This window comes from Strigops habroptila, chromosome 3 (assembly GCF_004027225.2).
Source record: "Strigops habroptila isolate Jane chromosome 3, bStrHab1.2.pri, whole genome shotgun sequence".
Classification (NCBI taxonomy): domain Eukaryota; kingdom Metazoa; phylum Chordata; class Aves; order Psittaciformes; family Psittacidae; genus Strigops; species Strigops habroptila.
This window is the reverse complement of record NC_044279.2, coordinates 19,560,268-19,586,127: the sequence shown is the minus strand read 5'-3', so window position 1 is coordinate 19,586,127 and position 25,860 is coordinate 19,560,268. Positions and strand designations below refer to the sequence as shown.

The 25,860-nt window shown below is 36.6% G+C and overlaps 1 protein-coding gene across 5 annotated transcripts in view; it reads left to right on the top strand.

Moving 5' to 3' along the window:
* BRD1 (bromodomain containing 1) overlaps positions 1-25,860 on the top strand; it is a 70,025-nt gene that overhangs the window by 15,550 nt on the left and 28,615 nt on the right. For all 5 annotated transcript variants that reach the window (XR_003990742.1, XM_030480878.1, XM_030480880.1 and 2 more), the window contains 5 exons: positions 11,266-11,422; positions 17,587-17,718; positions 21,081-21,209; positions 22,616-22,928; positions 23,738-23,998. Coding sequence is in view for 4 of the 5 variants with exons in the window: in XM_030480878.1 (XP_030336738.1) it covers positions 11,266-11,422; positions 17,587-17,718; positions 21,081-21,209; positions 22,616-22,928; positions 23,738-23,998 (992 nt within the window). In the remaining variant the exon portion in view is untranslated. The remainder of the gene's footprint in view (positions 1-11,265; positions 11,423-17,586; positions 17,719-21,080; positions 21,210-22,615; positions 22,929-23,737; positions 23,999-25,860) is intronic.

Here is a 25,860-nt window from a genome sequence, read left to right as displayed (position 1 = left end):
GCTAAGACAGTGAGGGCTCATAACGCAAATAATGCTTTTTTGAAAGCCGACTCCCAAGTCTCAGGTAGTGGACAATTAAGGCTTGTTAAATTTATCTAAATAAATGCATGTTTTGAGACTGCAGTCCTTTCCCATAGTAAGTTTTGTTAATGTGAATACCTACTTATTGACTGACAAACAGCCTTTAGTTCCCAGTGGTGTTTACAGACATCAGATTGATTGCACTGTTCTCTGTTATGATTTACTTAGTAATATGGTATTTTTGTTTAGTGGTGCACTGCAGAAAAGCTTACATTGATAGTAAGCAACTAATACTGTTTTCTAAACAGGTACTGTTGCCTGTGGGAGGGGGGAGTTGGTATTAAAGAGTTTGGCTTTGTCTTGATTAAGACAATCCTGATTGGTGGGTTTAGTATGTTTTTGTTCTGTTTTGCTTTTTTAAGAGCAAGGAAGAAAGAATATGAACTAAGTGAGAGTTGAGAATTAGAATGTATGTTCTTTCCATTGGTAACTTTCATAAAAAAAACAGATCCTAAAATGATACTGTGGTTGGTTTTATTTTTTTTAAGTGTCATTAGATGCGAGGAGCAGAAATATAAAGACCTTTTTTCCTTTTTTTCTTTTTTTTTCTTTTTTTTTTAAAGTAATGATTAGATTTCTTTTCAAGGCTGCAGAGAGATTCAGCTTCTGTTTATGCTCAGTTTCCTGTTCGCTGGACACAGGTATAGTTCCCATATTCTATGTCAGAAGCGTAAAAAAAATGGGCACAGTTTAAAACTATTCTGAAGTTGGGCTTTATTATAAATTTGTTATCTTCAGCTGAGAGAGACTTTTGCTTAAGTACTCTTCGTAATGTGAATGTGCTTAGTCCTGGAAAACTGATACCTGAATTAAAAGCAAACCAGAAACGGGTATATTAAAAGGAAAAGGGATTGTGCTGCAGACCCAAATGTCAGTTGTTGTCTCATATTCTTTGGCTATTCTTTTTTCTTTCTTTAGCATTAGAAAAAGTCATGTGTGTGTGTGTGAGTTAAATACCCATATAGAATAATGAGTGATGTGGACCATTTCATAGCAGTCTTCATTTAAATGATCCCTTTAATTTGTTTTTCAGTGCTTTTTTTTCCCCTTGGAGGTGAAATGTGATTTGCATTTCCAGAGATCTCAAGGAAAAGCAATTAAGCTATTTAAATGATCAGAGAAGAAACATATATGCTTAGTGTTTAAACACTGATGCTGTTTTCCTAGAGAATTTGAAATTAATGTATTTTCAACACCTCTGGAAACGGAGGCATGCGTGGAGGTGTTTGGTTTACTTTCTTAATTGCAACTTTTGTAGCTCATTAATTTCTGTATCGGTTTGTCTGTAGGTCAGGTTACTACACTACTGATTTTGAGAGCTGTGCACTTTTCAGTTACCACAGTTTCTTACACAGATGTTGTACTGCAAGCTTTTTGCTGTTAAACTGCATAGATAGTGTTGTTCTGTAGGTCATGTGTAAACTAATTATGTGGCCTCTCAGGCTATCATCTATGAATTACTGATTCAAGAGTGTAGGATCAGAAGTTTTTAACCATGGATGATAAGAGATGAATGCTTGCTTCCTGTCTCTTTTTTTCCTTCCTCTCTATCTATCTGTCTGTCTATGTCTATCTATCTATCTTTTAATGCTGGGCACCTGTTTATATTTTAGAAAGTCTATACATAAGTATCCACTTCCAGAGGTGCAGTAGGTCGTGTTAGAGCCTTAGGGTGACTTCAGTTTTCAGTGTTGTCAGTGCTGACTTCTTAATAACTTGCTTAGCACTTAGGATAATACATGGGACCACCAGGGAACTGCTTAGGCATATATGATTTGCATCAGATAGTGCATTACCTCTTTACTAGGAAATTTGACTTAATAGTTCTTGAAATACAAAACGGTTGAATATTGCTTACATTGTACTGCTTGCATTCATCAGCCATCAGCTTGCCCTTTTTTTCTTTTTTTTTTAAGCAGAAGTGAGTTTTAGACTGCAAGTCGCATGTCTCTGGAACGTGTCAGAGCTGCAGTGTTATGTGGGGGGGGTGACTGGGAAGGACACTCTCAAACTGTACCTCTGCATGGGAGGGACAGATGGCACCTGCACCTCTTGGCAAATGGTCACCTGAAAAGTGAGCTCCTGCTGCCACCAGTTAGTTTTTCTGAAGACAGTGGTACATTTGTTCCTGCAGTGTTCGTACTCCACTGATGATGTGTGGTGGTTGAATTTTGCCTAGTATATAAATGATTTTATTTTTTCCTCCTAATAAAATACTAGGACTATTTTATTTAGATTGCAGGTCCAGGATTTCCAAGTTGTGAAATTCTAACTTTTTAGGACTGACTTGACAATCTAAATCTAGCTTCTTTGTTAGGTATCTTGTACTGGTTCTGTGATCTGTTCCTTGTGGATTTATTTTTTCCCCTCTGCTGCTGCTCATCCTTGTCCTCTGTAACAGCTGCCTTAGAGTAGGATGGATACACAAAGGAGAAGAATTGCAGTGTTAGCTGTGAAAACTGTTTTCTCCTATTTTTGAGTGTTTGATTCTTTAGTACAAATAAAATGGTTTTGCTGTAATCTCTTGATCTTCTGTGTCAAAAGAGGCATTTAAAATGTGTTTGCTTGATGAAAAACAAAGCCAGTGTCAATATTCATGTTCTTTAAAGATCATGTGAAACTACACTGTTGTGGCTGTATACTTGGGGGAAATTCAATGTGGTGTAAAATACTTAATTTTCGATATTTTCAAAATATACACTGAGACAGTGTAATCTTCTTTATTGAAATACCATTCATGCAAGTATAGCTCTGTTAAGTAGAAGCAAATATTCTAAAGTACATAAATACTTGCTTTCATCTTTAGTTTTGGTTTCTGCATGGTATATTTGTAGTGTCTGAAATTAAGAAAGCATTTGAAATGCAATACTTGTACAGGGAGAAAAAATAAAGCAAAGCCCCACTTTCATAATAAATAGGAATGAGGTGTTATAGTTGTTTTTCCATGTTGTATGCATTAGTTGTGTTGCATCATATTGAAAGAGAATTAAAGATTCTTATGAAAGTAGGTAAGTAGTGGGCAGATAACTGAGAGCAAAAATCGCTGAGATTCTTGGAATATTTCCAACTTTCTCTAGAAATCAAATGTGCTGCACATTAACTGTTTTTTCTGTGTTGACCTTTTTATTAAAAAACACATTGCTTCTGGTAGCGAACTGGATTTCTGTTACTGTATGTCCTTAAGGCAGAACCAGTATTCCCTTTTTGTTTTGTCACTTATCTAATTGAATTATCCTGAACTTTCTTGCCAAATAATTAAATATATTCTTGTTATCTCAACACAGGAATCTTGATTGTCTTTAAAATGAAGTATGGACCAGGAAAATAAGTAAACAGAAAAGTGATGAAACACAGTATGAGTGGAAAGGAATATTTACAAGGCCTTTGAGACTCTGTTAGAATGCATTCACCGATTATGCTTCTTAATCATATATGTGGCTTGTGTGTTTCTTTTGGGGATTTATTTTAATGGTTTTTAGGGTACTGGGGTTTTTTGAATACCTCATCCCTTCAGAAAGTTTTTAAGTCAGGGAAGAGAATAAGAAATGCTGCTTAAAATTCAGCATTAAAAAGCCATTGAAAAATACTACAAGAGCCAGTGTTGCAAAGAAAATTGAAAGCTGAATAAATCCAGACTAATGTCTGTTAGCTGTTTATCCTTGGATATAAATGTATGTATACTTTCAAAAATCATGTGGAAATACTTATTTATTTACAGGGGAGCATGATGTAGGTATGCCTGATGGCCGTACCTAATAATTAGATGATGGAATCACCTAGGTAAAGTGGAAGGGGGATGCTAGCAGTCATCGTCTGCTGATGTTTCTTGTAAGATTGATTGACTTCGAAACCTTTCTGCTACATGTGGAAATTACTGCTGATGGCATCCTGCCCTCTTTGCTTAAATAAAAACTAATTTTGCTTAAATCAAGAAAAGAGCCACTATGGTGTTCGCTAGCATTGCCTCAGTGGTATTTTTAAAAAATAAAGTAACTTTAGAGCTTTATTTTCAAGCTAGTTTGCCTTGACAGTGGCTTATTAAATAAGAATTAATGTGTTTGAGAAAGTGTGACTTACTAGATAAGTTGTAAAAGTAGATACTGATTCTGAGTAAAAATAATGAGGAAGATGCTTGTATATCTGATATTAAAAGGCACATGTTGATGGATGTCCGATGATGATTCGTGCCTTCTCCCCCACCCCTGAAAAAAAGAGGATGGAAGTGCTGTGTCTTATGTAAATATGCCCTTTTTACAAAATGCGTATAGGAATATGCTGTATATTTGTGTTTGGTTTTTTGTCCCTATGTGCTGTTTATTTTGCATATAAAAGTGCAAAGAAGCTTAAAACAGAAATTAGTGCTTATTTCTATAAGGTGCGCTATGAGTATTTTTGTGCATCCTCTGAGGGTTTCAGTCCACAATGATTAGATATGAGATTATGCAGTTATGAAGATCAAACTTCACATGTTTTTATTTTTCAGTATTTCTGCGTTTCACTAGTTATGTGAACTTTCATTAGATTTCTTCGTCAGTTAGAGGGTGTTGCACCTTGTGTCATACTGAAAAAACATTTCAGAATGCATTGCCTGAAGAACCGTCCCTGGTAGTTTCTTATTCAAGGGTCAAGTTAGAGTGAACAGAAATTAGTAAATACTGAGATATATTACAGATAGGAAGGCAATCTTTCTTTTGTCTTCTGCTGATGTGCATTTAGCCTTTTGAGATGACATTTCAAAATCACATGTGGTATGGTTATGACTGCTACAAAAAAAGAAGCACAGAAATATCTTTTGAGTAATTTTAAGGAAAAGTTATGACTCAGTATTATATATAGGAAGCAGCAGAAGTAAATCTATGCATGTGATTTTTCTTAGAAGACTAAGCAGGTTTTCCAGTGTGACAAGGTGGGTTTTTTTTTTTTAATTTTGTTTTAGTTTTTCCTTATCCAAAGGTTTGGAAGACCACAAACTTAATTGTTAGAATAGGAACAAAGTATCTTGTTATAACTAGGAGAACTGACTGAAATAACACAGCGTTTTCTCAACTCTTACGTTCAATGTTCTGCTTGCAAGTTCAAGAAAAATTTTACAAGCTGCTTGCTCCAGTGAAAAATAGATGCGTGGTGTCGCAGTCATGTGAAGCAAGAAAAAGTGCTTCCTACATGTTCAGTCAAAATCTAATACTATTTCAATACCAGTAAATATAGAATAAAGAGCAGGAACCTGGAGAGACTTTCAGACTTCAGATAATGCATCAGTAGATAAAATATATACTGTTGGACTCAACATAGCAGAGAAAGGCAAATTCAATAGCTAAAACTTCAAAGCATGCCACTAAAAAGGAAGAACTGTGATGTGATTAAACACTGCCTTAGGCTAGTGAGGGAAAGGATGCAGGAATGGGGCATTCCTGTTTTTTCAAATCTTCGATACAAAATCTGGAAAGCAGTTACAATTAGGAAAGTGTGTAGTTGTCACATGGGGATTCTGTTGCTTAGAAGTTTAAATGAAATCATTGTCAGCCTTTTCAGGATTTGATATGTACCTGGTTGGGTACACAGCTGACTTTGGCTAGTTATAAAAGAAACCTTATCATTACCCTTTTTCAAAAGGAAATAAAGACATGCAAATGGACTTCAGTTTTTACGTATTTATTCATCTGCCAGTGTTGCTTTTAAAGCTGATGGAAAGGGTTGGTTTGGGGTTGGTTTTTTTTATTTTAGTTAATGAGTCATACAGTAAACTGAATATTTTTATTGAGGGAGGGAATAACAAAAACATACACAGCAACAAAACTGTCCACTGTTTAAAAAAAAACCCCAAACTGTATGGAAAGGTGAGTTTTACATACACTGTTTGATAAGCAGCTGCCGCCAAAGGGTCTCTGCGGAACGAGTAGGGTTTCATCTGTCCAAGCAGGCTTTCTCATCTTCGAAAGCTGAAGTTTTTGGACGCGGAGCTAGGATGAATAGTTGGCAAGGCCCCAGAATTAATTCCAGTTCCCAAAATAGATACTTCCATAGCTTTTTATTCTGGGTTGGTTTGTTTTGGGATTGGTTTTTTTTGGTTTTTTGGTTTTTTTGGTTGGTTGTTTTATTATTATTATTCTCCTCTTCCAGTTAGTCTCATTGGAATTACTATAATTGTTCGTACATACTTTTTGTCTTTCCTGTTTCCTGTGAATCTTGGTATGTTCTGTGGAACTTTGCTGAGCAAGACTTGAACATTACAGTGTTCTTGAAACTTAGTGTACTTTGTTACAATTTGTTCAGTTTAGATTTTTTTTTTATGTTTTGTTGTGACAGGTTTTAGAAGCATATCTGCTATCTTTGTGTGGGAAAATAGGGATATTTTATTTGCCCAGTAAAGTGGAACATCATTTGATTGTTTATGGGTATTATCATAGGTCAAGAGAAACTGGTACTCTAGTGATACTAAATAATATTTTACAGAGTATAATTTAGTTTTTCTAGTCTTTTGCATGTACTTTTCATACAGCTATGTTGGTAAAGGAAGATGCAAAGTAAGAAATTGATGAAACTGAAAGCTCAGGACAAGTATAGTAATTAAACTATGTTTGGTTCCTGTTTAAAAATTGATTTAGTGGATATTTGGTCTTGCTTAATCTGTAAGATTTTCATGTTCAGTTCCTTCTGCCTAAATTACTATTGTAATACTGGCAGAATCATATACTTGCTTAAGGAAATTCTCTCTCCGATTTATATTTCAAGAGCCTGAGAATGGAGAGGTGCTATAGAAGTCTTGATACAGTGTAATACTAAAATGATATCTGTGGGGTCTGTGGAGCAGTTAGTGATGACTAATAGAAAAGCGGCTGATTATCTCTCATTGGCTTTCCGACGTTAAACTGCCGCATAGCTTAGTCACCAGAAATACTGTTTTCACTTTTCTTGTAACCAGTTGTGTAGTTGCCACAGTGACATGTAACTGAAACTGGGAGAGGAAAGTGGTTGTGAGTAGGAAGAAGGAAGCTGTGAGATTGCCAATATGACAAGAGCACATCTGTTAATGTTGATGAAAATTATTTTATGTATTTATCTAAAAGATGAGAGAGTACAGGACTGAGTAACACTCAGTTTTCTCTGAATGCTTTGACCAGTGCATTAGGATTATCACCCTTTGCAGGGTAGATTATCCATTAAAAGTCTCTTTTTGAGGAGAGGGTTAGCATAGAGCAGCTGATAAAAGTTTCTCACCAAAGCTGTTGCATATTAACTTTCATTTTAAGTTAAAGTATCTGAATCTGTCTTTACCATTTCGGAAAGAACCAGTTTCCTCTCCTCATCCTTCCGTTGCTTTTATAAATGGAGCGTAGTTTTAATGCTGTAATTTACACTTTGGCCTGAACTAAGGTTTGAGGCTGGGTAGTGCAGGTGCTATTTGAAAGGTTCAGCTGAAGAGGGATCTCTCCCTTTTTAGATGCAAGCATGGAATTGTATTGTACCTCCATATCGTGTTTGTAGTGCATGCCACAGTGGTTTACAGTTGGATACAAGCAGAGCTGGGGAAGGGAAGTAGTACTAGCTTCCTCACTTGCCTGTGGCACAAATAAAACAGTTGTGAAAAATGTTTTGACATCTGTGTAGTCTTGGAACATAGCCCAACAAAAGGGAAAAAACAAGAGGGAGCATGACTGGTGATGCCAAAACATCAAAAGAGTGCAGTGGTCATGAGCCTGAAACCTAATGCTTCTTTTATGGGACTAGATACATAACAGCAGCTACTGAAATTCATGGGAGCACGGCCACCTTTTTAAGAATTTTTGAGTTCTTTTTTCAGTTTACTTTATTTTAAATAACTGACAAGTTGGGGGAAAACCAGCATTCTGTGAGCCACACTGAGCAGTATCTTAAGGCCTCAGAATAGTGGTTCTAGCTGCAGCAAGTGACAGTGTAAGAACTGTTGTGCTCTGGGTTTAGCTCAGTTGTGTTAATTGCTTAAATGCTTTGAGAGAAAAGCATTTAGCACTTAACATGGTCCGTTTCAGGATGCTTCTTGGGAATTTTGTCTTAACAAATGTTCAAGGATGGACAAAGTTTAGCAATGCCTTTGCTGAGGTGGTTTGTGTAGTTTGGGAAGTGATTAAGGTTCTGTAAGTCTTGCCTCTCTGTGTGGGGGATTTGGCAGTGTAGTGTAGCAGTTGATGGCGTCTTGTGCAAGTCAGATCCTGGATCGCAAAACTATAAAGTCTTCAAACAGCTCTCCATTACCTTCCTCAAATACATAAATACATACCTTTTATTTTTTTTTACACTTCGATGTTTTGTTATTTTAATTACATCTCTCTTGAAAAAAAGGAAGTGGAATGTGCAGCAAACTCTTCTAAGACCTCAGAGAATTTCAGAATTCTAGTTTAAAAATTTATTTTCAACATTTACAAATCTAGTTCAAGCTAAGGTAGCAGAAAGGAGCTTGTTCAAGACTGGTGCATACCTTTGTGCTTTATTCATGCTTGTGTTCAGCTTCACTGCAGCTAAGTTTATCTTTGTGAGTGAGAACCACTTTCCCAACGTGGTAGCACTATCAAGGATGGGAGCTTCAAATCAATACCCTGTGTGTGCTACTTCTACAGTTCTACAGCAGCAGATGACTCGTGTTGTATTTCCCCAAAATGGTTGTATTGTCTGTCAAAATTTCAAGTGTTTCAATTATTTATCTGACTAAATAAAAAGGTGGTCAGAGAACTGCACTGTAGTTAGTGGGTTCTCAGGGTCTAACAACACATACGACATCCTTGTTACATCACTAAGATCATCGTGTAGAGGCTCTGTAGATACCTGCCTTGTGAAGAGCCTCTGACCTCTCCATTTTGAGAAATTAAGGGGTGATTAGTGCTATATTGCCACTACCAAAGTCTGGTTTCCAAATGAAATATTGACAGACAGTATTTGTTTGGTTTTATTCAGAGGGAGCAGTAGATTCCTACCCCTTTTAAGGTCATTTCTGCACTCCAAATTACCTTCTGTTTATTTGTATTTTGAGAGTTTGAGAATATCTTTTGTGAACATCTTTCCTAAGCTTATTCTTGCACTTTACTATTATAATTACTTATGAATAGAATGGTTTGTTATGTGAATGGGCAAGTGTACTTAAAGCTGTAATTAAAGATATTTGTTTAGTCTTGCCACATCTGATGGGCATGAACCCAAGGCACCTTTCTTCGTGTTAAAGTTATGATTCTCTGATCTTTCCAAATAGGTGTATGTTTGGCTGTGCTTTTTTTGACTTGGTTCGGTAGGTTTTGCTGTTTCCAAGAGAGAGATGTGAGATTTCTTATATGAGTTTGATTGCATTCTATAATTAATTGTAATTCTGTGTTGGCGTTTGAAGTTTAATATGGTCACATCAAGGTCTCTGTTCTGCATTGAGTAAGTCTTTATGGAGCCCGCCTCTGCTTTTCAGTGAAAGACTTACAAGACAGCCCTAAATTCATCTGCAGATTTCCTGAGCTTTAAGTTAAGGTAAAATGCCTAATTGGCTTAGTTATTAATTGAAAAACAATGTCACTGAAGAACCAAAGGACGCAATGGCACTGCATTTTGAAGAAAACTTGTGTTTGCTCTGCATTTACCCTATGATGACTGAAAGCTCTGTGGCTAGTTAGCATAGCGCTGAGAAGACCTATGGCACCATACCTTCTATGCAGCCCAAAAAAACTGACCAGGGGTAGATAAACTTTGAACTCAGGGTAGACTCACTTGTGTGTCTGTCTGAAAAATACCATTCAGGTTTCTCAGCTATTCATAAAAATCATTGTACCTAAGGTTTCCTTCTAGCTTTACATTTTGTTTAGGTGTTTGACTACTATCATTTACCTGTGAAAATGCTTTATCCTAATATTAAAAGGGAAAAAGCAGAACAATACTAACATGCATATATGTTTGTGATTTTTACTTAAATGCCTTGTGGTAGTGCTCTACAAATCAGACACTTCTTGAATTTAATTTTTCCTATTTTGATATTAAATTTTATTGGAGAATCTCTGATAAGTGTGCTATCCATTGTGGAGTTTTGCTATGAGTAGTAATACACTGAGTGAAGAGCTAACAGATTTCTGTTCATTGATATTATCCTTTCTGTAACTGCTTTAAGTCCAGCTCACAGAAATCCTTTTCTCTCTCCAGCTCACTCCAGCCCCCAAATGAATGAACAATTCCCCTGACAATAACAGGTGGTTGGTGCTTTAGGGCATCTTGTGTTAATTTTGCTAGGGCTGCCAACAGTGACAAATCCTGCAGTATCATACAAAGACAATACCTTTTCATTCTACAACCATTAACTTATTATTATTATTTTATGTCGTTTCAAGATACTGCAGATACAGGGTTGAAGATCTGTTTCAGATAAACTTTTTTTTTGAATGCAAGTCTTGGGAGGTTAGTGTTGTGTGTGACTTGGTCGTTTAATGTGTCATTGTTTAAAAAATAGGAGTTAAGATTGTTGTGAATTTCTTACAGCACTTCGCTAGAGTATTTGTAAACAGTATATGTAAACACTATTTGCATCTTTTAACAAACAACTTCAGAGAAAATACCGGTTATTTAGTCAATATGCTGTGCTTAACTGTTCTTATCATCCTCTCTTGCATCTCCTCTGTGTGGATATTTTCATTGTATGTGTGAGGTAAAATAATTAGTGTTATTCTGGTTTACATTTTTTGTTTGCTTTACCAAAAAATTAGTAGATGAATAATACAAGCTTTTTGTTGCATGCTTTTCTGTAGAAAATTTGAAGATACATTGTCTTTAAGATAAACTACTCATTCTGTGTGAAGATGGCAAGGAATGATCTGAAAACTTTTGTAGGGATTTAGAGCTTTATTTCTGATTTTAATAGGAAAACTATTCTGAAACTTATATAAGGCTTTATTCTCAGCCCTAATCTGGGATTACTCTTGGATAATGATAATGAAAAAATACCCTTTATCTTTATAAAGTACCTTAATGTATTTGGTAGAAACTGCAGTGTTAAGCAGATTTGTTTGATTGTAATCTACTGCTCAGAAATAATTGTACTGAAAGGGATGTCATGGAAAGAAATTAGCAATACGGTGATCACTGCTGTTATGTCATACATTCATATATATCTGATGTTTAACTTCCATAGACAAATGTTTTATGCTTTGCTGTGAAAAATACAATATCAGTTTTTCCATATTTTAGATTAAATAAGATTATGAATCAGGTGGCCATTCAGCGGAAGAAGCAGTTTGTTGAACGAGTGCACAGTTACTGGTTGCTTAAAAGACTGTCTAGGAACGGTGTTCCTCTGTTGAGAAGGCTGCAGTCCAGTTTACAGTCACAAAGAAACACACAACAGGTATGTGACACACTTTTTACTTATAAGAAGAACTCAGAAAAATCTATTCTAAAGAGTAAAAATTAACCAGGGAACATAGCAAAGTGAAAACTTTCTCTTATTCAGGACTGAGTAAATTCTTCACCTTATTTTTAAGTAATACAACCTATATTGGAAATGGGGCATTATCTAATCCTTTTTAATTTGAAATGTGAAAAGAAAAACATTTGTGCAGGGATTTTTCTTTGTTTTGCTTAAATATTTCACAAAAATACAGTCACCAAAACTATCCTGATACCTTTGTTCATTGACTAGTATTGTGGTTTTTTTGGAACTCGTGCTATGGGTTATTAAGATAAAAAATAAACCTAGTATTAAATACATTAAAAGGTGCAAAGTGAATGTCATCTTTGACACTTTATAACTCAGAAAACCAGGGATTTTTGCAGAATAGAGGTCAGACATTCTAGGATATAGACTTCAAATTCAGATCCTTATTACTCACCTTGTTCACTAGTAACAGAATAAAGAGCAAGTTGTTGCTGAAGTTCAAAGATGTGTTTCCACGTTTAGTTTCACTTTTGACGTAGTTGAGTGGGATTGTAGACAAGCGTAAATTTACGCTGATACTTTGTTCAGGTAAAACTTATCCTACATAAAATACATCTAGGCTGGTTAAAGTTACTTGCATTTATCAGTTAGAATTACTGAAAAATAATAAAACAGGCACTCCAGATATGTGTCATTCAGAAAGTGATACTCTTCTGCTTCCCATTTTTATAATACGAGCAGCTCTTCAGTGACATTAGATGTTTTGGTGGGTGTTTTGTTGTTTTGGTTCTTTCCATTCTCCAGGTGTTTGATTTCCAGTGGAACTGTTGCTGTAAAATAGCCTCTAGAATTTAGTGCATTTTATAATCATTTACTTGTATTAAATTGAGTGTTCCCTCCCCCCACCTCTTTAAAGTTTAACAGTTATTTTTGTTTGAATTGCCTTGCTATTTGCTGATTAAGTCATCAATTGATGTAGTCATAAAAACACCATGCTCAACACTGCTAATTATTTGATCTGTCATTTTTGTGTGTTTCCTTTCTTAGCTTTTCATGGGGAAAAAACCAAAACAACAATAACAAAAAAACCCTAATTAATAATTCCCAAAATAATTGAGGTTGGAAGGGACCTCTGAAGGCCATCTGGTCCAACCTGATGCTCAGGCAGGGCCACTTACAGTAGGTTGCCCGGGACTGTGTCCAGACAACTTTGGAGTATTTCCAAGGGTGGAGACTCCACAACTTCCCTGGGCAACCTGTGCCAGTGCTTGGTCACACTTGGTGTTTTCTGATTTTCGGAGGGATCTTCCTGTTTTTTGCTTTGTGCTGTCTCTGGTCCTGTCACAGGGCAACACTGAAAAGAGCCCAACTCCGACCTCTTTGCACCCTCCCTTCAGGTGTATATATACATTGCTGAGATCCCCCCTGAGCCTTCTCTTCTCCAGGCTAAAGAGTCCCAGCTCTCCCAGTGTTTTCTCAGAGCCGAGATGCTCAAATTCCTTTTCGTGGAATTTAGGTGGATTCCTTTTAGATGACATTAACTTCAAATATAAATTGTCCACTTGTTCATCTTTCTTCCACTGCTTCTGTGTTACTCCATTTTAATACTATTTTTGGGGGGTGTGATTTCTCTAAAATATTTTGTATTCTACTTTAAATCTCTCATCTTTTAATCCTGTATGCAAAGTTGCTATTCTGAAGAGTGGTGCCCGGCAGTTACCTAATCATAGCAGAAATTATTTTATTCAGATAATAACTGCTGGGTTGTTTTTAAATGAGCTTGAGTCCTTAAAAATAATAAAATCAAGCACAAAAGTCATGGGCTTATGTTGCAGTATAGACCTAGGCTATAGTTAGTGTCTGAAAAAAAATATACTTGATAATTGGTAGTTGGGAAGTACTTTTCCTATTGAGATGGCATGATGAGACTGCAACATTTCTAAATATTTAAATAGTAACTACCAAAATGAAAGAATTCTTATTGAAGTTGGATTATGATTCTATAATAAAATAAGGGTTAGGAGCTGTTTAGAATCTGTTTGCCTTTTTTGCACTCCTGTACAAACACTATTTATTTCTTTTCTATTCAGAACTATGCACTATTCTTAGGAAATATTTTTTAAATTAATTGGAAACTATTTATATTGGTTTATTAAAAATGTGGGTACTTCTGAAACTTTATTCATAAAAACTTATATTAACTTTGTCTTTTGAGAAGAAAAAGCGATTTTCAAGCAGAGCTGGGTATTAAATGATTCTATTGATGAAAAATGTGTAGGTGGTAGTGCTTTTCAGTGAGTAGCAAGTATCCTGTGGCATGGCAGAATGGTATGACATTGCCCATACCATCTTCAATAAGTATGAGGAATGCCCATTAAAGTAGTCATAACTGTAAAGCATTTGGTGCATTAGTCATCTTCATAAAGAATGAAGATTAATAAACAGCAGTGCCATGGCTGTTTTGAGAATGCCTCAAAGTTTTTGAGATATGGATGGTAATTCATTTCAGTCTAGATGGGAAAATTCTTTTTACCTCATTTTATGTGAGAGGTCAGAACGTCAAGAAACCTAAATAGGTTTTCAGTCAGTCAGAGGAACATCAACACTGATGTAATACAGATTCAGAGAAGATTTTATTATTTAAGCTGAAAAGAAATGTTAGGATGAAGAACCAAAACCCGAAAATGATTTCAAGATGCCTAGTAGAAGTTGGCTTTGATCCCTCTCTACGTATCATTTACTAGAACAAATTTGGCAGGGGGAGAAGCGTTCCTGATTTATGCTTACTTCCTAATGAACATCTTTCAGATCTTATTTATGATATGCTTTTGGCAGTGATGTTATATCAACCAGCAGTTCTAAACCAGGCAAGAAGATCTTGGCTTATATGCTACCTCACCATCTGTGGGAACAAGGAACCACCTGAAAGAATGGTTTATACTATCACTTCTCTCTCCACCTAGAAATTCAGGAAGGGTATTGGCAATACTGTGATAAATTTATATCCCCCTTCTTTTTATCTGCATTTAAAGAATGGTTGAATAAAAGTAACACATGCAATCTAAGCATAGTAGCTTGTTGTTGCTGTAGCGAGATTGATTTAAAACTGCTGTTGCTATAGTGTATAATACACTGCTGTGAGAGAAACAAAGTAGAAGGTGCTGGTGACTAAGGTCATGTCAGCACTGAAGATATCAGTAAAAACACAAGTTACAAATACTAAATGATTTTGACTGATTGGCATACAGGCACCAGCAGAAGGTCTTCATAAAACTTACTGTATTGATGAAGATCCAATTTCATCACTATTGGAAATAGAATTTCTAATTCTATTTTTGTTTGGCTCATATCAGTTACGGTCCATGTAGGGAGTGAGGCTGTCCGCATGTATTCACATCCAGGGGAAGGGGTGATCTGTTGGTGCACTGACGGTATTCCTGCTAGTAGGCAGAGACTGGTAACATGCTCATGGGGGGAGTTGGAGCTGAAGACCAGTTCTCAGTTGATGTGTGTTCTGTGTGTAGATGTAGAAGTGCTTCCCTCAGTATTAATAAATGTCTTAGTTTTAGCTTTCTTTCTAGGTAATACTTGGTGTTCAGCAAGAATTGAGTCCATCAGAAAACACCACAGAGTTTCTTTCTAATTTTTTCTTGTGTTGTCTGCCAGAAGAAACTTCCTGGCTTTGTTAGAGAAAGAAAGATTTGGAAGAAGAACACTTTGCCAGGAAAGTTAATAGAAACTTTCCTTGCCAAAAAGCTTTTGAAAACTAAATTTTTTAAAAGGAACTCTTTTTATACAACTTTTTACTAGTTAGATTTTGGAAACCAGTGCATCATGCTCTCTCCAGCTTGCTTGGATCTTTTAATCTAATTAAACTATATATAATAAATAAGTTAGGGTGAAGAGGGTTTATCTCAGCAATTGTAACCATGTCTGCCAACATTAGTTTGCATAGAAGTGTCAGAAAATTGGAGGCTTGCTATTAATCCCCAAGCTGGAGCAGCATTCAAGAAGGGAGTATATGTGCACACAAAAAAAGGCAAGCAAGGTGCTCTTAATAGCGTGGGTCACATCTGCAGATTTACACCTGCCTGCCCATTTTATGGAATGAAATTAGTCAAACAGCTGGTTCAATTTAAAGAATTATTTATTTTTCTTTAAAATGCAATTGCACCTTCAGATTTAGCCAAATCCTGAAGTCTCTGGTGAACTACCCCAAGGCCTGCTGTAACAAAGTAACTGGCTTTTTTTCTTGCTGTATTTAAGTTTCCTGACCCACCCTAAAACTGGCATGGTTTTGTTGACTTAGCTTTGAGCAGGGTCAGTTCCCCAGTTTCAGGAACTGCAGTTACATAGGGCAAAAGAGTGGATGCTGAATGGCTGCAGGCGAAGGGAGGACAAGTCTTCCACTTTTAGCAATAGCCACAACTTAATTTTGGTCCTGAAAAACAATAAAACTATGGAAAAATTGTATAGCTATGTCAGTTAAGTGTTAGGTTGCTTTTCCACACGTGTGGCTTGTACTCAGAACTGAAGGGGTGTAGGAGAACAGCAGTTAGTGGCACTGTAGGCTTTCTAATTCAGTCAGTCTGAGAATTTTAGAGAATTGAAAATGTGGGTATTATTTTTTCATCAGAACTTTAAACTCTTCTGACCTTCAACAGTGAAATTGTTATGTGTCTAAGTCAAAACTTAACTCCTTAAAAGAAATTATAACTGTCAGTAGTAATAGTCATTAGAAAAGGGAACTAGAAGTTTCTAGCTACAATTTTTCAGACTTTTTTTTTAAAGAGGAATAAACTGTTGTTTCCAGATTGCTGTATTGTAATACAGAGATAGGAGTTAAGGATTTTCAACTTCACTGAAGTCAGAGACTTGAATAAAACTAACCTCATAGCTTCTATGGATATTTGCCTTTACAAAAGTGTATAAAGCAATAAAATATGATGCAGATCATAGAATCATAGCACTCACAAATCTAGTCAGTATTTTTTTTAAACTGCCACTTTTTGCAGTTCTATTTTTAGAATGTTCTGTTGTTCTAAATTGTGAAAAATTGCACAAGCTTCCTTTAAAGTGCCTATGATATTTGTAAATTATCCTTCTGTTAAGGAGGTTTCTCCTTCAAGTGTAACAATTTGTAATGTTAGGTTTTGTTTATCTGCTCAGACATCTTTATTCTTGTCTTCTATTTTTTTATAACTTACAGAATTTATGATTTGTTTGCTTTAGTTTAAAAAAAATACCTGACGATTACTTATCAAGTATAAATTGCATTGTGCTTTGAATCTCTTTCTGAGATTCTTTTATAAAATACTCATTTTTAATGTAATAATTTTCCAAAACAGATGTTTTCTTTGTGTACTTGGGACTAATATGAGGACTTTATGGCTTTGTTTCTGGTAAATTACCAATACCATTTGAATACTAAAGGTAGTATTCCAATATCCTCATTTTCCTTATGAAAAATATTTTAAAAAAGCTCTGTTTTCTGTATGCACAAATCAAACTAAATACCGCAAGTGTTCAGACACTGCTTTTTCCTAAAAATGTGTGAATTATTTCATCTGTTCACTGAAAGGTTGTATTTACTGCACTACCCATTTCCAGTACCACATAAAGTTACTATAAACTGCTTTTCATTTCCTGTCCTCAGAAGTCGTAGTGATTTTGTTCTGTTACAAGTGTGCCCTGATTCTGCTGGGGGCGTGGGAGGTGGACTGTGTCGAGTACAAGAAGAATTTGTTTCTAACAGGCTTGAGTTTCTGAACAAGCTGATGATCTTCACGTGGTTTGGATTTTAATGTAAAAATACTGAATCTTATTTTACAGCTTGTTAAATTGCTGGGTTGCTGTTTGCTGTATTGCTTTTTCTGATGTAAATAGACTTCACCATAGGATTGCTTCCTGGTTTTTATAGATTTCGTTTTCAGCTAAATGGTCAAGAAACTCTAGAAGATATCCTGACCAGAGGTTTTCTTTTGTTGCAATATGAAGCTTATGATCAAGTACCGTAACTATTAGACAGTAGTTTCTCTTTTCCTGGAAATACATTCTGTAATTGCATAAAGCTTAGCTTATAAAAACAGGTTAGTGTTTCTCATGTATTGAAAACCTTTTGACTCTTTTCTTAGAGAGAAGATGATGAAGAAATGCAAGCCTTAAAAGAAAAATTGAAGTACTGGCAAAGGCTGCGCCATGATCTCGAAAGAGCACGTTTGTTGATTGAACTTATACGTAAGCGTGAAAAATTAAAAAGAGAACAGGTAAAGGGAATTTTTAATTTCATGAAACTTTTCTGAAGGAAAGATAGTTTAAGTGTTCTCACATAAAGTTTTTGCAATAGCAAGACTGCAGTGTTTGTCTTTTAATCCTCACATAGGATCAAGAAATGTGTGCATGTGCACCCTCATGCAAACTGTTTAAAATACATAAAATTATCATACAATCACAGAATGGTTTGGGTTGGAAGGGACCTTCACTGATTATCTAGTCCAATGCCCCTGCAAATCTACAAGGACATCTTCAACTAGATCATGTTGCTCAGAGCCCTGTCCAACCTGACCTTGAATGTCTTCAGGGATGTGGCATCTACCACCTCTCTGGACTACCTGCTCCAGTGTTTCACCACCCTCAATGTAAAAAAATTCGTACTTATATCTAGTCTAAATCTACCCTGGTTTAGTTTACAGCCATTATCTTTTATCCTGTTGCAAGAGGCTCTACTAAAAAGTTTGTCCCCATCTTTCTTAATAAGCCCCCATTAAGTACTGAAAGGTGCAATAAGGTCTCCCCACAGCCTTTTCTTCTCCAGGCTGAACAGCCCTCACTCTCTTCATAGGAGAGGTGTTCTAACCCTCTGATCATTTTTGTGATCCTCTTCTGGACCCTCTCCAACAGGTCTGTGTCTTTCTGTGTCAGGGGCCCCAGAACTGTACACAGGACTCCAGGTGGGGTCTCACCAGAGCAGAGTAGAGGGGCAGAATCACGTCCCTCAACCTGCTGGTCATGCTTCTTTGGATGCAGCCCAGGATATGATTGGCCTTCTGCGCAGTGGGCACACACTGCTGGTTCATGTCCAGTTTTTCATCCACCAGTACCCCCAAGTGCTTCTCCACAGGGCTGCTCTCAATCCATTCATCCCTCATTCTGTATTAATACTGGGCGTTGCCCTGACTCAGGTGCGGGACCTTGTACTTGGCCTTGTTGAATCTCATGTGGTCCACATGGGCCGCCTTCTCAAGCTTGTCCAGGTCCCTCTAGATGGCATTCTGTCTTTCAGGCATGTCAGCTGCACCACTCAACTTGGTGCTGTCCACAAATTTGCCGAGGGTGCACTTGATCCCACTGTCTGTGTCATTGATGAAGATATTAAACAGTACGGGTCCCAGTACAGTACCCTGAGGGACACCACTCATCATTAATTTCGATCTGGATATTGAGCCATTGACCACTACTCGCTGGATAAGACCATCGAGCCAATTCCCCATCCACCAGACAATCCATCTATCAAATTCCTATCTTTCCAACTTAGAGAAGGATATTGTGAGGGTCTGTGTCAGAGACCTTCCAGAAGTCCACATAGATCACATCCGTAGTTCTTCTGTTGTCTGCTGATGTAGTCACTGCGTCACAGAAGGCAGCAGGGTTGGTTAGGCAGGACTTGTCCTTGGTGGAGCCATGCTGGCTGTCTCAAATCACCTGCCTTAACATGGCTTCTAGGAGGATCTGTTCCATGATTGCCCAGGTAGAGGAGAGGCTGACAGGTAAGTAGTTCCCAGGGGCCTCGTTTCTACGCTTTTTAAAAATGGGTACAGTGTTTCCCTTCTTCCAGTCTCTGAGGACTGCACCCGACCACCATGACTTTTCAAATACCTTAGAGTGGCTTGGCAACTATATCTGCCAATTCCCTCAGGACTCTGGGATGCATCTCATCAGCTCCTATAGTCGTATGTATATTCAGGTTCCTCAGATGGTCACGAACCTGATCTCTTGCAGTGGGGGGGCTTTGCTCCCCCAGTCCTTTCCTTGAGGTCCACCTACTTGAGAGGTGTGGGAAGACTGAGGCAAAAAAGTTGTTGGGTACCTCAGCCTTCTTTTCATCCGTTGTTACCAATTTGCCAGTCGCATTCCTGGGGGGGATGCTTTCTTTGGCTTTCCTCTTCTGGTTGACATACCTGTAGAAGCCCTTATTATTATTCTTTGTGTCCCGTGCCTTGCTGACCTCATCCCTATACAACAAGGCAGTGTCCCTTGTGAACAGCCTGTAGCCATCGATAGCTGCACTCCAGTCATGGGATTTATCCCAGCATGTTTCAGTAATGGCAACTAGGTCATAGCTTTCTAGCATCGCAGTGGCCTCCAACTCCTCCTGTTTGTTGCCTGTGCTGTGTGCATTGGTGTAGAGAAATTGTTTAACAAGCTGTTCTGTTAGACTTGCAAAGATGATTGGTTTCTGAAGAAGTGTAGGAAATTTGATCTCTTGTGTTTTCCCAATACATGTGCCTATACTGAGTAGCACTTTTATTCTTCTGTCACAAAAACAACAGAAAAAAAGCCCAAACCTGCATCTGTGTCCTACAGCATTCTAGAGTTAACAGTGCTGGGAGAAGAGATTTGAGGAAGTGATGGTGCAGAAAGATAGTATTTTATATGAAAACTGTGAAAGCAAGGTGTTTGCACTTATAAGTCTTTAATTGTCCTTATAAAAACACCATTCCATTTTTACTCTTTGCAAGCTGTGAACATTCATTGCAAGCTAATATAGTTTGTAATTCTTGAGTGCTTTCTGGAATTCCATGCATCGTTCTTGAACATTCACATATCACTTGCTATACATATGTATTATGTGTCGTTATTTATAAATATGTATTTTATGTATGTGTTTGTATGTGTATACTTTGTTTATGTGTTTATATTATATGTGTGTACACACAGGCAGTTAATGTGTCATTAAGAATTTACTTTTGTTATAACGAAACTGTTTCAATGTTGATAACTCTTTAAATGGCCTGAAAATAAAACTACAGAGGAGTTGTAATATTGTAAAAAATAGTGAATATTCTGAAGGATGATCAAGTGTTTGAAGATGTTGTTGATTCTGTTTGTCTAAATTTTTTTCTTGGAATTTACATAGCACGTTGTCTTTGAAGTTACTCTTTGTTTTGGTCTGATGTAACCTGTAGATGTTCATCACATTCTCTTTTTACACTTTGAACATGGCACTACAACTGAAATTTAATTTTAAACATGTTACCTTTTAAATTCTTGTTATTACTTTGGCATTGTTGGCTAAATAGGAAGCTGTTCTTGTGTAACATCTTTTCAAACAGAAATACAGTTAAAAATGGGAACAAAATTGATTTATAGATAAAATACAAATTTCAGTTCTGAGAAGCTGAAGTTGAGTCTACAATGAAAGGATGAAAATAATTTTTTTCTTGCAAAGTCATTAGCTGAAAATGGGTGTCAGACGAATGAACTGATGATATTAAAACTAACATTGAACTCATTTACTTAAATATATTTGTGGTGTTTCATATCTGAAGTACTATACTATTGCTGCAAAACAACTTTAAAGTGGTATCTTAAGGAATAATGCTTAATTGGATAATTACTACTTCTGTAGGTCAAGATTGAGCAGGTTGCTATGGAACTTCAGCTTACTCCATTCACAGTACTTCTGCGATCAGTTCTGGATCAGCTGCAGGAAAAGGATTCTGCTCGGATATTTGCTCAGCCAGTGAACCTTAAGGAGGTATGGTTTAAGCTGTATTTCCTTGTGTTTAGGTAGAACTTGGTGGCACTTAAATACAAGAAACAAATCACTGCATGCAGAGTTGGAAGCAGCATTACCTTTTGTCATGGTTTAAGCCCAGCCGGTAACTCGGAACCACACAGCCGCTCGCTCACTCCCCGGCTTCTTCCTCCCCCCTCTCCCAGAGGGATGGGGAGGAGAATCGAAAGAATGTAACTCCCACGGGTTGAGATAAGAACAGTCCAGTAACTAAGGTATAATACAAAACCACTGCTGCTACCACCAATGATAGTGATGATAAGGGAAATAACAGGGGGAGAGAATACAAAATTAAAAGGGGAAAAGGAAAACAATAAACACAAGTGTTGCACAATGCAGTTGCTCGCCACCTGCTGACTGATACCAAGCCTGGCCCGAGCAGCCATCTGGGCCTTCCGGGTAACTACCCCCAGTTTATATACTGGGCATGATGTGCTGTGGTATGGAATACCCCTTTGGGTAGTTTGGGTCAGGTATCCTGTCTCTGCTTCCTCCCAGCTTCCTGTGCCACTCCTCACTGGCAGAGCATGAGACTGAAAAGTCCTTGATCAGAGTAAGCATTACTTAGCAACAACTAAAAACATTGGTATGTTATCAGCGTTGTTCTCAGACTAAAGTTGGAAACACAGCACTGCACCAGCCACTAGGAAGGAGAAAAACAAGCTGAACTCAGGACACCTTTTAATCTCTATTCTGATAATTTGCATTGTGACTTTATGACTTACTGCTAGGAAAGTCTATTTATGCTCATATACCAGAATAATTTCTGGGACATACATGTATGGAATAACATGGTACATATTGACCTTTTGTGGTATGGTTATTGGATAAAGCAGACTCAAAACAGAAATGTGGATGCTGCGTTCTTACTTTCAGGTGAAATTCCATTCATTGGGAAACTGGTTAGAGTGTAGGTATGTGTGTATACGTACATATACAATAGTTCCATGCGTGTGTATAAATAACATGTAGACATGTATACATGTCTGTTTAAATTGTATGTATATGTATGTGTGCATATGCTACATGCAACTGTGTATTATATGTATGCATTTATAAGTACGCATATGCATAAATACATGTATAATATGTAGACAAAACTATAGAATTTCAAAAACATGTAGTTTCAGCATCTGTTAATAGTGCTCTAACTTGTTACCTAAGATGCAGAATCTTGTAATATGTAAACTTCTGTTGGCATGCAAATGTTTGCAGTATCAGGATGTGCATTTATAAGCTACGCTTCAAAGCTCTTTATTGGAGGTGTTACAAAATATGTTAGAAAGTGTGGATCAGTTAATAGCTGATGTTACTTTGTCAGTAGTAAGATAATTTTACCCATTTGTGTTTTAAATGTTTATTCAAAGGTTCCAGACTATTTGGATCATATTAAACATCCTATGGATTTCTCTACCATGCGAAAACGGTTAGAGGCTCAAGGCTATAAAAACCTCAGTGAGTTTGAAGAAGACTTCAATCTTATCATAGATAACTGTATGAAATACAATGCAAAAGATACAATATTCTATAGAGCGGCAGTGCGGTTAAGAGATCAAGGAGGTGTAGTTCTCAGGCAAGCTAGGCGAGATGCTGAAGGAGTCGGTTATAATAATGAAACTGGAATGCACTTACCTGAACGGCCTAAACTTGAGTCACCCCAGCCTTTCTCTTGGGAAGATGGTAAGATGTTTTTGGATTATCTTTACAAGTTGCATTTTCCATTACACACAGTGTGTATACTCCATACAGATGATTTATGATTGTTGCTGTTCGGTTTGCTGACTAGATTCCACCCCCCTCCTCCCTTAAAATATGGCTTGAAAGATTCAAGTGCTTCTATTCTGTTAGATCTGTTATTAAAAAAGTGTTGTCCAGTTTCTGATTTAGATAATGCCAGAGGCTAATTTAACAAGATATGTGAAGAAGGTTTTTAAATTGAGTGCTTTCTTTCACATGATTGTATGGGCTTGTAAGTCATGGAGAATGACTACCAGTACACGCACACTGAAGCACATTCTTAAATAACCTACTGAATTAAAAAATCAAATATGTTTGTAATACTAGGAATTAAAATAGCTTCTTTTGACATACACATCAGTTTTCTAAGGTTTTGGCAATAAAGGAGAATAATTAACACCTTTCTTTTATAACCATAATCTTGCCCTTCTCTTTGACAAGAAGAAAATAATCTGTTAGGGTGGGAAGGATTAATTATGTCTTCCTTCTGACCTTTTAATTCTTTGCTCTGCTATTTAGCTTTCTTGAGCAAAATGCTGATCCAGAAGAGTAGTAATTATGTAGTAGGCATTCATTTCAACATTGCTTCACTGGTAACGGTGAAGCTACTAAGACTGTAATCTAAGTAGCTTTTTGATGATGTTTTTTAGTTCTGGCAAGTGAGTTTTATTTTTTCCTCCTTTTAGTAGTAGTATTCTGGGAAGCATTCTGGAAAACACTAACACATTTTCAATCGTGTATTTTGACTTCAGTGGATAGGTTACTGAATCCTGCAAACAGAGCGCATATGTCCTTGGAAGAACAGCTGAGAGAGTTGCTAGAAAAACTTGATCTCACCTGTGCAATGAAATCCAGTGGGTCAAGGAGCAAAAGAGCAAAGCTGTTAAAGAAAGAAATCAGCATTATTCGCAACAAACTTAGTCAGCAACACAACCAAGTTCCTCAAATAGAATCAGGTATTGGAAGTTTTGAAGAAGAAAGTGCAGCATTAGAACAAGATGGAGAAGAGGAAGGTAAGAATTTAAACCATGTTTAAACCAGTACTGTTCTGAACTTCATCAGTCAGGTGCTTTAATAATGTTTATTAAAGTGTAGTAAATTAATATTATATTTAATTTTTCAATGGACAAATAGCCACTTAATCATAACAAATATTTTAAGAGTATGAGAATGATACTTTTAAACAAAATCTCCCTCCATTATTTTTCAAAGTAGCAAGGCTTTTAAAAATCTAGATGTTAAGAAATGAAAGTACAATCTCATATGAAAAGAAATTGGAAATGCCCAAGTGGAAAATACCTTTGTACTTTCAGAAATCCACTTAAATAACAAAATATGTGTTGGGGATCATGTGAGTCTAGGTCAGTGATGCTGAAGACTCTGGCCATTGTGCTGTCTCTTGTAGCTGATCTTACTCTCTACTCCATACTCTGGGGACGGTGGAGGGTAGGTTTGGGTTGTTAATTCACTTTGTTCGATTTGGGTTTGGTTTTTTTGGGGGGTGTTCTTTGTTGGGTTTGTTGGGTTGTGTTTTTTTTAATCTAACTGTTGCTAGGATGTAACAACCTTAATGTTGTAGAATCAAGTCAGCCATATCTAACCAGCCCTTCCCCTTGTGCTGTTCTTCCTCCTTAAAACATTGGTCTCGAGGCTGCATCTACTCTTGGCTAATTCCCATTGATTTCAATGAGAGCAGTATACTAGAAAGACCTAACTTTATATTTCAGTTGAATATTGTATTTGTATTTTTAGGATTTAAATCAGTTACTGAGGTCTTTATTGCTAATTTATAATGTTGCCAAGAAAATCTAGTCTCTCAAAAAAACCAAGTTCTTTTGAGTTTTTGTTGCATGATCAGCTCGCCTCTAAAAAGCTAATAGTTTTTTCTTTAGGAGAGTTAGAGATATGTTTCATTTTGCATTGAATTTCAAGTGCATTGAATGGGAGGAGGAAAGAGCTCAAGGGAAAATGGAAGCATGGTAATAAATAAAACAGTCTCAGTCTGGTACAGCTTGATGGTACCAGAATTTTTGAAAGGTGAAGTCAATAAAATGACTGTCCTTAACTGCCATTCAGACAGCAACTTGGATTTTAATTCTTAGTGTGACTAAGACAATGTTTTTCAAACATATAACTTGCGTGAGATTTGATTGACAATGGTAGAAAAAGTGTGTGTGAATCAACACACTTATCTTGTTCTTGAGGCCGTTAAGTGTTCTTAAACATTTGGTGATTTTTTTAAAATGTATATTTTATTTGTAATCTTCAAGTGACGATGCTACTGAATATAGTTCGTTAGGAATGTGGTTTCAGGCAGAAAACTGAAGTTTTTACTTCTAGCTTTTCTATGACACAGCCTTTCACTGCAGCTGTTGTGCAAGAAATAGTCCAAAAGTGAGCAGTAGCTGTTTCCTTATATTCACAGTATGCTTTTTTAAAAAAAGATAGTGAAGACCACGATCCAAAGTTAATTGACATTGTTGTTACAGTTCTGATCTAGTGAAAAGTAACAGTCATTAGTTCAAATTCCAATTGGGAAGTGGAAGGTATTTAGGGGAGTAAAGAAGACACATTGCCAAAAAGAAAGATGAGGAAAGAAGTAGAATCCTGTGCCAAAGATCGCTACAAGACCTGACTTGGGAAGAGCTGTGAATTACGCTCTGCAATTGTTTTCAATTGTGATTGTGTGAAAAATTTGGTACCAGAATAACCCCATGCAATTTAGGGTTTAATCTCTTAATTAGTTCTCGAATGCCTAAATATTTTTGTGAATATTTCCTAAATAATTGTAAGAAAATGAGAATTTGTTCACAAAGAAGAGTCACCTTGCACATTAATTTGTCGTATTTAAATGTGTTTATCTGACTGTAAATTT